The 13,534-nt window shown below is 43.8% G+C and overlaps 1 protein-coding gene across 2 annotated transcripts in view; it reads right to left on the bottom strand.

The window, feature by feature from the left end:
• SPATA6L (spermatogenesis associated 6 like) overlaps positions 1–13,534 on the bottom strand; it is a 38,451-nt gene that overhangs the window by 10,729 nt on the left and 14,188 nt on the right. For both annotated transcript variants that reach the window (XM_034647106.1, XM_034647107.1), the window contains exons 4-6: positions 8,946–9,023; positions 5,385–5,627; positions 2,765–2,867 (exon numbers count right to left, since the gene is read on the bottom strand). In XM_034647106.1, the coding sequence (XP_034502997.1) occupies positions 2,765–2,867; positions 5,385–5,627; positions 8,946–9,023 (424 nt within the window). The remainder of the gene's footprint in view (positions 1–2,764; positions 2,868–5,384; positions 5,628–8,945; positions 9,024–13,534) is intronic.

Below are 13,534 nucleotides of genomic sequence, written 5' to 3'. Positions count from 1 at the left end.
AGAAGAAAGAGGAAGAGGTGTTTCAGTGACTCATTACTACCCATTACCCCTAAAACCACTGTTACATGTGTTCCACAGAGCACAGAAATAGTATGCAGGGATGAATTATTAAAGAATTTAAATGTTCCCTTGTAAATTACACTGTCAACTTTTACAAGTCCCTTGAGTCACAGCAATCCTATCTATGAGCGCATCTGTCCTCTTGAGGCCCCGTGAAGTTATGTTATTAATGACAGCACACAGGGACGTGCGAAGGGCAAAGCAGAGCCTAGAGTGAAGCCATAAATTCAGCAATCCTCACACAGCCTGGAAAACAACACTCATACTGGCCCAGGTGCCCAGAGCCTAGAAGAAAGCCGTGTGGCTCTCATATAAATAAAATGCATTTACTCGGCCTCTTCTGCCATTCCCTTTATATTTGCTTTCCGTGGAATCCTATTTATGCAGGACGTCTCAAGCACACTTGTCCAAGGTAGACAGACACAAATGTTAAGTGCAGACAACGAATAGACAAGAGTTGGGGAAAACATAATGCAGGAAAAGTGCAAATCATGGTGATTACCCTAAACAATCATAAGTAAGTAGATCTAAGAATGACTAGGAAGTGAAGCGATAAATACACACAGGCAAAATCAAGACTCAACTCGATTTTTCCAAATTCAGAAAAAAAAAAATGCTTTTGGAATGAGTATTTGCAAGGCTATGCCAAGGCCACCGTGCCTTCCCCCTCTGTGTTTGGGGCTTAGGCAGTGACAAGAGGCTTTTCATGGATTGCCGACTCCCCCAGGCCACTGGCCTAAGAAGGAGGATACAGAAAGGGCTTTTTCAAGCCTGGCAATCAACACATCCTCTGGGCATGCACATGTGTGTCTGTCTGTCTTGTCCCAGAAGCTGTCTTCTCTCCAACTCCCAGCTGAGCAGGGTGCTGGCAATGCTAAGGCCCTTTTCAACTATAGCCACAAATCTGCCTGTCGCCTAGAAACCCCCTTGCCACTGTTTGGAGCACTCCGTTTCACAAGGGGCTAGCCCTTGTTCCCTTGCTTCTCAAAGTGCAGTCCATAGACCAGCCACGTCATCACCTGGAAGCTTGCAAGGAAAGAAGGCTCCCAGGCCCCATCCCGGCCCTGCGGAATCAGAATCTACCGTTGAATAAGATGCCCCAGGTGATTCAAATGCACATTCAAGTTTGAGAAGCACTGCTTTATTCTACCTGAGGCCTGGATGAATGAGCTGACAGGTGACCTAAGCAAAGGTCTGGCTTGGAAGCTACAGAGACTCCAGGGATCTGGGAAACCAGAGGTCTAAACGTCTTCTCTAAATGTAGATATGCCAAAAACTGGGAGTGTGACCTGTGCACACTCTGTAACCTCTCTGGAGCCTCACTTCCCCACCTGCCAGGATTAAGAAAAGACAAAGAGGCCGAGACCAATGTGATGTATGAGAGCCCCGTCGTAACAGAGCCAGCACTAAGCCCAGTGTGTCGTCCCCGGGAAAGGACATTTGCTGTTGCTTGATTTCACAGTAACAGGGAAGGCAGTGCTGCTTTTATAGGCTACGTGGGTGATTTTCAATCCAAAGGACTTAAATTAAATGTCAGAGGTGATAAAGCACTTTCTGCTTCAAACCCTGCACTCTGTCCTTGGTTGGCTGCTAACAGTCACCATGATCCAAGAGCACTGGCTTGAGTTACCAAAAGAGACCGTGCAGCCCCTTAAAAGTACAAGCCTTTAAGCCTAAAATAGGGAACGTGTTGTCAGGGATGGCCTAGGTCCAGTTCCACCAGGAGTCAAGAAAACAGGCCAGCATTTCTAGCCTAAGAATTCTGATCAAGTTCAGGCATGGATGAACTTCACTGCCATGACCTTCAGAGCTGACAGGGGGCAGGCAGTTCAATCATAAGGACAATGCCACCAAGGGAGGCATTAGTGACTCTCAACATATGGTGGGTCCAGGGAACTCCCCAGGGGTCACCAAGAACTTTCAGGAGATCTGCAAGGTCAAGACTGTTCTAATAACACGAAGACATGAGTTCTCTTTTTCTCATTCTCTCATGACCGTACAATGGAATTTTCCAAAAGCTACATGATGTGTCATGACATCACCACTCAGCATGGCTAATGGAATGTGTGCTTGTGTATTCCTGTATTTTACAAATTTCTCACCTTCCATCTCTAACATGCTAAATATTAATAGATCTCATCCACATAAAAGTGGATGCTCTGGGGTCCTCAATAATATTTACAAATGCAAAAGGGTCCTGAAGCCTCCACGGTTGGGATTCCCTGCCTTAACCTAACTGAACCTCGCTTCAGTAGCGTTGGCTCCCCTCCTCCCTGACCTGGAATCTTGTAAAGCAAATGTTACCCTCCTGATCTCCACCAAGCTCCCACTCCTTCCCATCTAGAGAAACGGCAAGCCTCATCTGGGAGCTCTCAGTGGTGACTCCGAGGACATTCACACCAGCACAAGCCGCCCCCTGCGTGTCCAGCCCAGCCAGGGAGCCCCTGCAGCAGAGCACATGGGTGAGGGCATTACTCAGAGCACGCTCTGTCAACAGTGAGGGGAAGTGGGAAAGGGACAGCCCCTCATCTGGCTCTGCTCTGGGGGAGCTCCCCCCCTGCAAACTCCACACCTAGATGCTACCTGAGAATTAGGCTAGAGTTTCCAGAGAAACTCTAGATGCCCCAGAACGAAAGAAGATTTAGAAGGAGGATGCGTTCATTCCCACTGGGGAATGTACGGGGGTAACGAGAAGCTCGAGTACCTCTTCTCCCTGGAAAAGGCAAGTTTGAAAACTTAAGTTTTCTTCTCGAATTCCGGGATTGACACTCTGAAATATTCTCACCAAAAGGCTTTGCGCTGTCCACCTGAAAGAAAGGGAAGAAACAAGATTTGAACCCACCGTTGCTTGTGTTACCTGCTCCTCATTACCTGTAATGCCTTTCTCCCCCTCAACTGTGGGCCATGCAGGTAACAAGAGTCTGGGAACGAATTAAATCACAGTCTCCATGCACATTAAATGTTATCCCAACAAGGGACACTGTTTGTCCCTATTTCACTGAGGCTTAAACACGAAGGTATGGGCGAAAGGTTAGCATAAAGTTGGATATAAATTATATTCCAACCACAGGTTCAGGGTTGAGCCCAGAAAAGAGCAAGTGAAGTTTATTTCAAAATACTTCAAAACAGGACAGAGTTTTCATGTTCCTAGACAGTGAGCAGTATTGGCCTAGGTGGGGTCCTCCCTGAAAACAAGGGATTATCACCAGCTGACGTTTCAGCCATTCACGCTCCCTTCCAATCTGAGTGTCTAGAACCTTGAAAAAAAAGAATAGTGGCAACTGTACTATTTTAATGAAGATGACCTTATTTTCCTGAATTTGGACAACACAATCTGTAAGCAGGTCCAACCACTTGAAACAGGAACTCCTCCAGAATATTTAGGACAAAGAGTTGCTGGATTTTTTTTAATCTTGTTTATTTCTCTTTTTTTTTTTAATTTCAAGAAGGCAAGTTATAATATTACTCTTCATTCTACTTCCAGAAATATATTGATTAGAATTTACAGTCTTCACGACATTAGACCCTCTAAATTTTAATGCTTCTATTTTAAGAAACATCACATACTATTAGGAAATCTGGCTAAATAAGAGTTAATAAGTATAGACCATTTAGAGAAGAGCATGGTACATAGAGGCTGTACAATAATTTGTTAAATAAAATAAATATCAAGCCAGTTTTATTCCCTTTGAAATCTACCAAGACTGTAAGATTATCTAGCCCAAAAGGCCTCGCTCGACTACAGTGTATTTCACAAAAATCTCTTTCAAATGGAATGAAGCAGACTGTCCAATAAATTCAATTCAATAATATTTTTATAAAGCTGTGTTTAAAGACTGATTGCTAGACTTTTGCCGTTTTTACCCAGGTCACCACGAGGAAAACAGCTGTTCTACAGTTTTTAGCCGAATAACATCTGTTGTACCTACAAACCAGCTCTGCGTACCGTCGTCCCAATCAACAGCACCCTCACTTCGGGGCTGCCCACGCTTCGTATCTTATGTCTAATGCACAAACATCACCACCAGTGACTTTAAGCCAAGTTACCAACTTGACAATAATATCCATATTTAACCGCTGGAATTATAAGAACTCTTGGAGAATAAGTCATTAACCAGAACATGATATAGGAAATGGTTTTAATGTAATATTAACCACATATCTATTGAGAAACTAGTCTGTGTATCCAGCATAGTTACCACTTGGTGGGAGAAAAACCTTACGAAATTGTAAAAAGTGAAAGGAAATGCGCTAAATTAAACAAAAGGTTTATTTTTATCATGCTGGTGAGCTAATAGGTAATTTTTTTAAAAATTTTCTCTATTTTCCATTACTTTCACAGGCAAACAATGTAAGGAGGCTGGTGTGATTACATTTACCTGCTACTCCCTGAGGGCTAAATCTAAGATAGCTTTAATGAAGGGCTTTGAGTAGGCACATCATTGCTTCTTCCTGCAGACACATTTGTCCTGCCAGTGAGCAACAACCTCATTTGAAAAACTCAAGCAGTTTTCTGTAGGACTGATGAAGCTTTCGTTTTTTATTGCTATGGAGCACATGGCAGCCTTTGTTAGGCGTGTCTTCTACCCCTGTCAGTTCGCTGATCCTTCTGGATAAAAATTGGCAGGTTGTCATAGGCAGGCATCACACTCTATTAATAATTTTCAAAAATTAAAAATAGGGATGACTGACATTTACTGAGCAAGTCTTCTGCACGAGACATCTTTGTATGACTTTCCTGACAAAGGCGGCAAACTTCATCTAATTATACTTATTTTTCAATTTGAATTCCCTCTTTTGGGGCACCTGGGTTGCTCAGTCAGTTAAGCGTCTGCCTTTGGCTCAAGTCATGATCTCAGGGTCCTGGGATCGAGTCCCGCATTGGGCTCCCTCCTCAGTGGGAAGCCTGCTTCCCCCTCTCCCTCTGCCTGCTGCTCCCCCTGCTTGTGCGTTCTCTCTCTCTGTCAAATAAATAAATAAAATCTTTTTAAAAAATGCATTCCCTCTTTACTTAATATCACCCATTTGCGGGGCGCCTGGGTGGCACAGTCATTAAGTGTCTGCCTTCGGCTCAGGGCGTGATCCCGGCGTTCTGGGATCAAGCCCCACATCAGGCTCCTCTGCTAGGAGCCTGCTTCTTCCTCTCACACTCCCCCTGCTGTGTTCCCTCTTTCACTGGCTGTCTCTCTGTCAAATAAATAAATAAAATCTTTTAAAAAAAAAAAAAAGTATCACCCATTTGCTTTTATGGCCCAACTTTCCTGTATCTTATCCTCATTCGCACCTTTACCCTTCCAGACTCTGAAAAATAATTTTGGGCTCACGTGTCTAACTACAAATGGAGGTTTGTTTTCGCCGGAGATCCTGATGTTATTTCCAAGGTTCAGTTGAGCTGGCTGGTCGTGAAGGCAGCGCCGGGGGGAAACGGGGGAGGGCGCGCGAGATTGCATGCTTTGGGGCAGTCTGTTGAGATTACTCTCCTTTGGCTTCGTCTTCATATTATTTAAGGGGAGTTTGGGTCCATCTGTTGCCGATAAAGGCCTTATTGACTTATTATATCTTTCTCCCTGAAACCAAAACAAAAAACACTAATTTTAAAAATGGAAAATGGAGAAAAAAGAAGAAAAATTCAATCACGATACAACTGTATTGAATTGAACTTTGTTTAACTAAGGAAGAAGACTGAACATCTCAGACTGGCCACACTTGAATTTAAGAAAGGGTATTCTCTCCTTAGTTTTCCTTCAGCTCAGCTTAACATCACTAGTATTTATAACTCGCGGGCGTAATATATTTCAACCAGAAAGAGTGAAAATTATTTGCATTAGGACAAAGTTGGAAGGTATCAGACACCCCTCCCTCATCACAGATAGAGGATTGATGGGGGGGGGATGAATTTGGCACACACTCGGGTCCAGCAATTTCACGTCAAGGAATTCATTAAAGGAAATAATTACATATGTGTATAGCTACATTCTTTTTCATTTTTAAAAAAGATTTTATTTTATTTGAGAGAGAGAGAACACGAGCAGGAGCAAAGGGAGAGGGAGACGCAGGCTTCTCTGCTCAGCAGGGAGCCTCATGCGGGACTCAATCCCAGGACCCTGAGATCGTGTCCTGAGCCGAAGGCGGACACTTAACCAACTGAGCCACCCAGGCACCCCAGCTACAGACATTCTTAAAACCATTCAAAAAATGAGAAATCAGCTATACTGGTGAGTAAGCAATTTCCTCTCCACTTCAAACCCACCTTGCTCTAATGCTCAGCTTTAGGGCACTGGGGCAAACCCTTCGGCTCTTCCAGATGTTCTGTAGAGGCTCCACCACTAGGAGGCGCTAGAGGGAGGCTGTGAGCCAGGAGGAGGAAGCCAGGACTCCCACTCCTGGTTCTGCGTTCTATTCCCCTCAGCGTCACCGCAGCAACTGGGCTTCACCTTGAGAGAGGCACACGGTGCCAGTGTATAGTTTTCCCCCCAAGAACCCCAGACCGAGCCTCACTGTGCCTCACTCAGACCTACCAACATGAGCCGGCCAGAGTCCCCCACTCACCCCACAGGACCCTCCCTCCAAGCTCTATATGCACCAGCAGTGAGCACTGTCCCTCACAGAGGTCTGAGTCCCACTCATCAGAGCCCCACCTCTGAACCCCTGAGGAAGCAGCCAGGCAAGCAGCCCCTCCCCACAGGTCTGGTCCCACCTGTGTGGGGTCTCTTCCTCAGGCTCCTACGTCCTTGATGACCCTTGTTCCCCCAGGCCTAGGGATGGAAGCTGCTTTCTCAAGTTACTATGTCTGTCACCTCAGTGTCCCCTCCAGTCCTTCAACCTCTGTTTGGCCTTTTTAAAAATAATTAATTAATTAAATCTTTTTACTAAAAGAACAGATGTGGTTTGTTTTCCTGACTGGACTCTGACTACTGTATCGGTGAAGTGCCCAACAACAGGAAAACCATTGGCCAAATCATGGTACGTCCATACAACGGCCAACTATGAAGCCGTGAAAAACTGCCTGGCCTAAGAATACCTAAGGATGTGAGAAACAGGGCGCCTGGGTGGCTCAGTCGGTTAAGCGCCTGACTCTTGGTTTCCACTCAGGTCACGATCTCAGGGTTGTGAGACTGAGCCCTGCATCAGGCTCTGTGCACTGTGGAGTCTGCTTGAGATTCTCTCTCTCCACTTCCTACTGCCCCTCCTGCTGCTTGTGCTCTTTCTCTCTCTCTTTAAAATAAATACATAAATCTTAAAAAAAAAAAAAAGGATGTGAAAAACATGTTCATAGCATATTAAGTGAAAAAGGAAAAGGATACAAAATCATATGCCGTATTGCATGATCCCAATCTTTTAACATGAAAATAATGTGTGTGTGTGTGTGTGTGTGTGTGTGTACAGAAGAATATACTCAAAAAAATGAGTCATGCTCATCTCTACACAATAAGAACGACAGGCAATTTTTTTTTATTTTGTCCTATTTGCTTATCTGTATTTTCTAGTTTTCTAAACTAAATACTTTTGTTATAAGAAAAAACAATAAGAGCTATTACTTTAAAAAGTTAACACTTGGGGCACCTGGGTGGCTCAGTTGGTTAAGTATCTGGCTTCAGCTCAGGTCATGATCTCAGGGTCCTGGGATCCAGCCCCGCATTGGGCTCCCTGCTCAGCGGGGAGTCTGCTCCTCCTTCTACCCTTCCCCCCTGCTCGTGTTCTCTCTCTCACACACACATTCTCTAGCAAATAAATAAATAAAATCTTTTTAAAAAATTAAAAAATAAAAAACAAATAAAAAGTTAACACTTAATGGAAGACATATATTAGGAGGCCCAAACAAGATAAAAACGGCGGAGTGGAAGAGAGACAAACTGAAAAATCACTGTGCACCCATACCAGACTGGAGAAAATGGTAAATAGGGAAAAATAAAAAAGCAGCCAATGCAGGGGCACCTAGGTGTGTAGTCGGTTAGCATCCAACTCTTGATTTCGGCTCAGGTTGTGATCTCAGGGTCGTGAGATCGAGTCCCACACTGGGCTCTGCACTCTGTGGAGTCTGCATGGGATTCTCTCTCCCTCTCCCTCTGCCCCCTGCTCATGCTCTCTCTCTCTCTCAAATAAATAAATCAATTTAAATTTTTTTTAAAATAAAAAGCAGCCAATGCCTTCCTTAAAATTAATCACTGGCCTCCTGTTATAGATAGCATGCCCAGAGGACTGATGGCTTTGCACAGACTAGTGACCTTTTGCATTCAGTCCCCTTAAACCACAGCCTACACTTTGAAGGATTTTCCACAACACCAGGCAAGATTTTGGATGACAAGCAAAACACCTGAAGGAGCTTTACAAATTATCTTCATTCATTTTCCATATTGTTCTAGAAAGGATTTTAAATGGTTAAAAATTATGTACAATAAGGTAAAAAGAAACAGAGCAATCAGCATGATGGGGAAATTAGGGCTGAACATGACAGTGACATGGAGGGGGTGCTCCAGGATGCCCCAAGGCCCTTCATGGTTACCAAAGAGGACCCACACGTTCAACTCTGAGCTACAGCCTCAGCAAAAGAAAGAAGGAACACGATTATTCTAAGATCAAGAGTTAAAGTCACGAAACAGTAACAAGAAAGCTAACCAGCCTACTTACGTCAAACTTGTGGTTTTAGCTTTTATATCCCCTGCTCCACTGACTATACCATGAGGAATAGATATCAAACACACTCACTCTAATGTGATAGGCTGAGCAAATAGTTTGAATATAGAAATTCAAACCTAGTGATAAATCTCCAGGTTTCTATTCATCCAGTTGCATCTAAACTTGGTAACTGAGTTTGGGCTGAAATTCTTTAAATCTTTGGAGAAAATTCCTGATAGTTCTATCACTGGCTTCTTGGATATACTTACAGGAAATCTGTTTCTTTGCAGAAACACACGTTCTCTGATAGCTGTCCTTGTAGAAAACTCTATTTTGGGAGCAATGCCCTAAAAATAAAACAGCATAAAAGAAGCAAATAAAATTATTGGAAATAGATTCATGGCCCACCCCATCTAACTTGAAAGCATGTAATAACCTAATTACTTTTTCGTGTGCTTGGCCTAATGCACACATATTACCTAAAATATATACATAACAAATATATATATGGTGGAATAATATTCAGCCTTTAAAAAGAAGGAAACGCTGCCTTTTATGACAACATAGAAGAATCTTGAGGACATTATGCTAAATGAAATAAGCCAGACACAGAGAGACAAATATGGTGTACGGGATCTAAAGTAGTCAAACTCACAGAAGCAGAGAGTAGAACGCTGCTTGCCAGGGGATGGAGGATGGGGGAAATGGGAGATGATGGTCAAGGGCACGAAGTTTCAGTTGATTATGCAAGATGACTAAGTTCTGGAGGTCTATCTGATGTACAGCAATGTCACCATAGTTAATAATACTATACTGCAAATTTGAAATTTTCTACGAGAAGAGATCTTCAGTATCCTCATGAAAGAAAGAAAGAAAGAAAGAAAGAAAGAAAGAAAGAAAGAAAGAAAAAGGGAAGGAAGGAAGAGGGAGGGATGGAAGGAAGGAAAGAAAAGAAAAAAAAATGAAAGGAAAGGGAAAAGAAAAAAAGAAAGAAAAAGGTACACAAATAATAATAAGTGATGGTTAAGTTAATTAGCTCGATTGTGGCAATTATTTCACATTGTTGATGTGAAATAATAATTCAAAACATCAAGTTGTACACCTTAAATGTACACAATATTTGTTGATTACACATCAGTAAAGCTGAAAAATAACACACATACATAATAAGAAGAGCTCACACCATGTAACAGGCAGTCTGCGCCAGGCCTTGACCTAAGTGCTCTGTGTATACTGACCATCAGTCCTCACAACAACCCCATGAGGTGGATCCTAATAGAATCTCTGCTTTGCAGATGAGTGACTAAGACACAGAGAGTTTACGTAACCTGACCACTGGGGATGGCAGGGCTGGTCTCTGAACCAGGGCATTCTGGTTCATGCAGTTAGCTACTCTACTGAAAACACGGAACCACAGAAATGAGTCAGATGATCTAGGAGGAAGGATAGAAAGAGGTTCTCCTGCCCCACCTACTTGCTTTGGAAAACATACTTTGTATTATACCAAATATTTATGTTGATTAAATCTATTTCCAAACTCTGTTTTGTTTCATTGATTGGTACTCCTATTTGGAAGGGTATGCATTGAATAATATGCACACAGAATGTGCACGTGCACACAGACACACAGTATTAACGAAGAACAGACTTCTGACGCACACAATCACATGGATGACTCTCAAAGCCATTTTTCTAAGTGAAAGAAGCCAGTCTCAAAAGGTTGCAGACCCTATGATTCCATTTACATGACCTTTCGAAAAACATAAAACTTCTAGTCCCCTGATGAACAGACCAATGGCTGGGGTCGGGGGAGGGGAGGATGCACCTACGTAGGGATAACAGGAGGGAGATCTGGGGCTGATGGAAGAGTTCCATATCCTGATCATGGCAGTGGTTCCACACACTTACACGTGCGTTAAAATTCAAAGAACTGTATATCAGTTTTACTGTGTGGTCATTGAAAAAATAGTTATCTTTCTTTAAAAAACCCTGAGACTAATAGCAATTTTCCCAAGGTCAACGTGGCTTATAAATGGCAAAACAGGGACAGGACCTGGATCTGACTGAGTTACAGTGTCTCCAACTGACCTCATCAAGTCACCTGCAGGCGCGCTCCCATCCCCACCCCCAACACCCCAGGCATGACCCTCTGCTCTGCTCTCCCCACCGACTCCACCACCTGGCCAGGTACTCCTTGTCCCGGGGGTGCCTTCCCTTTCTTCTCTTCCTGTCTGAACCCCAGCTGGCTCTCAAAGCCTGCCCTCACCCTAACTCTTCCAGGCACCTCCACAGCAGCTTCCCCCTCCAGGCTCCCACAGCTCATATCCATTCATACAACATATTACCCACACTTCCAAGAAGGACTTGCATCCGCTGAAGCCCTACAGGCTGGAGACTGACATGTTCTACATGTGCCAGGTCCTGGTAGGGGCTTTCACATGTGTGATCGCATTTAATCCTCACACAACCTGGGTAGCACACAGTTAGATCCCCATTTTATGTGGGAGGGAGCAGGCCTGGAGGGGTGGTGTCATACAGCTGGAGATCGGGAGAGCCAGGAGTTCGCTTGTTTCCTGCCTATTTATTCCTTCCTCTGCACGTTCATTCCTGTGCATTCATCGGGTCTGCAGAACAAGTCCTTACAGGCACAGGTTAGTTCCTCAGCTCCTTCTCTTTTTTTTCTTTTTTTCCTTTTTTTTGCCTCTAGAATGCGGTATGCCCATACAAGTGGTCGGCCTAGACTGGTGACTCAAAATTTCTGGGCTTGCAAACACATGGGCCCGTTGCTGCAGAGCCAGATGATGCAGGGGGGCACTGGTCAAACAGTGTACAAGGCCGTGGCCAGCGCAGCCTCACCCCCAGTTAGGAGACTCCCCACTCCAAGAGGAGGGTGGGGGAAGTTCCAAGGTCCACAGCGCTACTGGTGGAATCACGAGACCTCCTGTGGGTACCGAATCCCAGGTCCCCCGAGGCCCAGCTGTCTGAGCCTGAAAAAGTCACCACTTGAGGCACAGACTTGTGCCGCTGTGTCATTGCCTCTCAGGGAGGCTGTGTTACCCCCGAATGACAGTAGGACAAACCGTAACTGCTCACATCATGTACTGGACTATGTACCAGATAGCATGCTAAACACTACACGTAGATTTAACCTGCATTTAACCCGATGGGGGAAGTACTGTTATCAGTCCATTTAACAGCTGAGGAAGCTAAGGTACACAGAGACTAAGGAATTTACCCAAAGTCACAGTCACTGAGCGACAAAACTGGGACTGAACCCAGACCATCAGGGTCCACACTTAACTTCCGCATATGTGGCTGCTTAGCTGGCCTTCAAACCCCTGCTCCACTTCGCCTGGACAGGAAGAGGAGGAGAGCGTGCCCTACGTGCAAAATCCACACCCTGCAACACATTCTTGCTCGCCTTGTGTAACCTCGACTAATGACAATGACTTACAATAGGGAGGAACGTACTTCCTTTTTCACAGCAATACTGATTTCAGCAAAATAGTTTAGAGCTGAAATTTACAGGCTCTCTCTTGTCCAGTTTCCTTAGCAACGGGATGAGGGTAATGATGGTTAGGTCAACAAAGGGATTAACAGTACATTTTTTTCTACAATCATAGCACTGAAGGAAAAATGAAATTATTAACTAAGAGTTAATAATTAAGAAATAATAATATCCTTTCTGCTTACTTTACAAAGTCAGTCTTCACCCAACAGGAAAACAAATTATATTAAAAAAATGTTCTTGGGGCGCCTGGCTGGCTCTGTCGGTAGAGCACGCAACTCTTGATCTTTGGGGTCGTGAGTTCAAGCCCCACGATGGACATAAAGCTCGGTTTAAAAAAAAATTAAAATTTAGCAAAAAGCCCAAACAGAACAAAACAAAAAAATTCTTGACCTTGACAAGGAGAAGAGGGAGAAAAAACTATCAGGGTATCAAGCGAAATAAAGTGAAATATGGAAATACAAAGAAAAAGTCACATTTTTGTGGAGGAAATAAATGAATTAATAAGAGAAAATAAATGAAGTAATGATTTGCCTGACCGGCACACATAATCCACACTCACGTTCTATGATATTAATGAAGAGAAAGTAGACCCTGGGCTGAAATAAACATGAGACACTCCGCCTCTCGCAGTGACCAAGAATGAAAACTTTAAAGTCCAACAGGCCAGCATGAGAACCCTGCTTCATCGCTCACCAGCCCTGTGGCTTCAAGCACACTTCTTGAACTCCCTGTGCTAGCTTCCCCACCATAAAACAGGAAAAGGATAGCAGCCACCTTGCAGAGCTAAGGAGGACTGAACAAGATAAGTCATGTATCAAACTCAGCACAGGACCTGGCATCTAGAGAGCACACAAATGTTAGTCATCATTAAAACTGTGGCGACTGGTTTTGTTTTGCTTTCTAGAACATTCGAGAGAAATTGAGCTCCTCTATCTTTTTACAAATTGTTTACAACACAGTTTCATTAACTTCATTGATACTTTACCTATAATGCGTGAGGATCCTTGCCTGCAGTGTTAAAGCCCTTTCGCTGATGATTACCTGCGTTTATGAGTGACTGTAAACACAACCTCCTATACGTTCTTCTTCCTACTTATGCTCATGAAGTTAAACAGAGACGACATTTGGGGGAAGTCAAGAACGTGTGTTTCTCCACGTCTTGATATCCAGCTGGATACCAGCCCAGTGTTTACGGATGGCTTTGACTTAACAGAAAACTCAGGCAAACCAAAGTTAATAGAAAGAGTATCCGCCATGCAGTTCTCACCAGTTTTTATCCTTTTAGCTTCTGAAGAGCAACAGACCAATAACTGAAAATAATAAAGGCGAGCATTCTCACGAGTACCA

Source organism: Ailuropoda melanoleuca, chromosome 17 (genome assembly GCF_002007445.2).
Source record: "Ailuropoda melanoleuca isolate Jingjing chromosome 17, ASM200744v2, whole genome shotgun sequence".
NCBI lineage: Eukaryota > Metazoa > Chordata > Mammalia > Carnivora > Ursidae > Ailuropoda > Ailuropoda melanoleuca.
The sequence above is the reverse complement of the archived record's forward strand: the minus strand, read 5'-3'. Positions and strand labels throughout refer to the sequence as shown.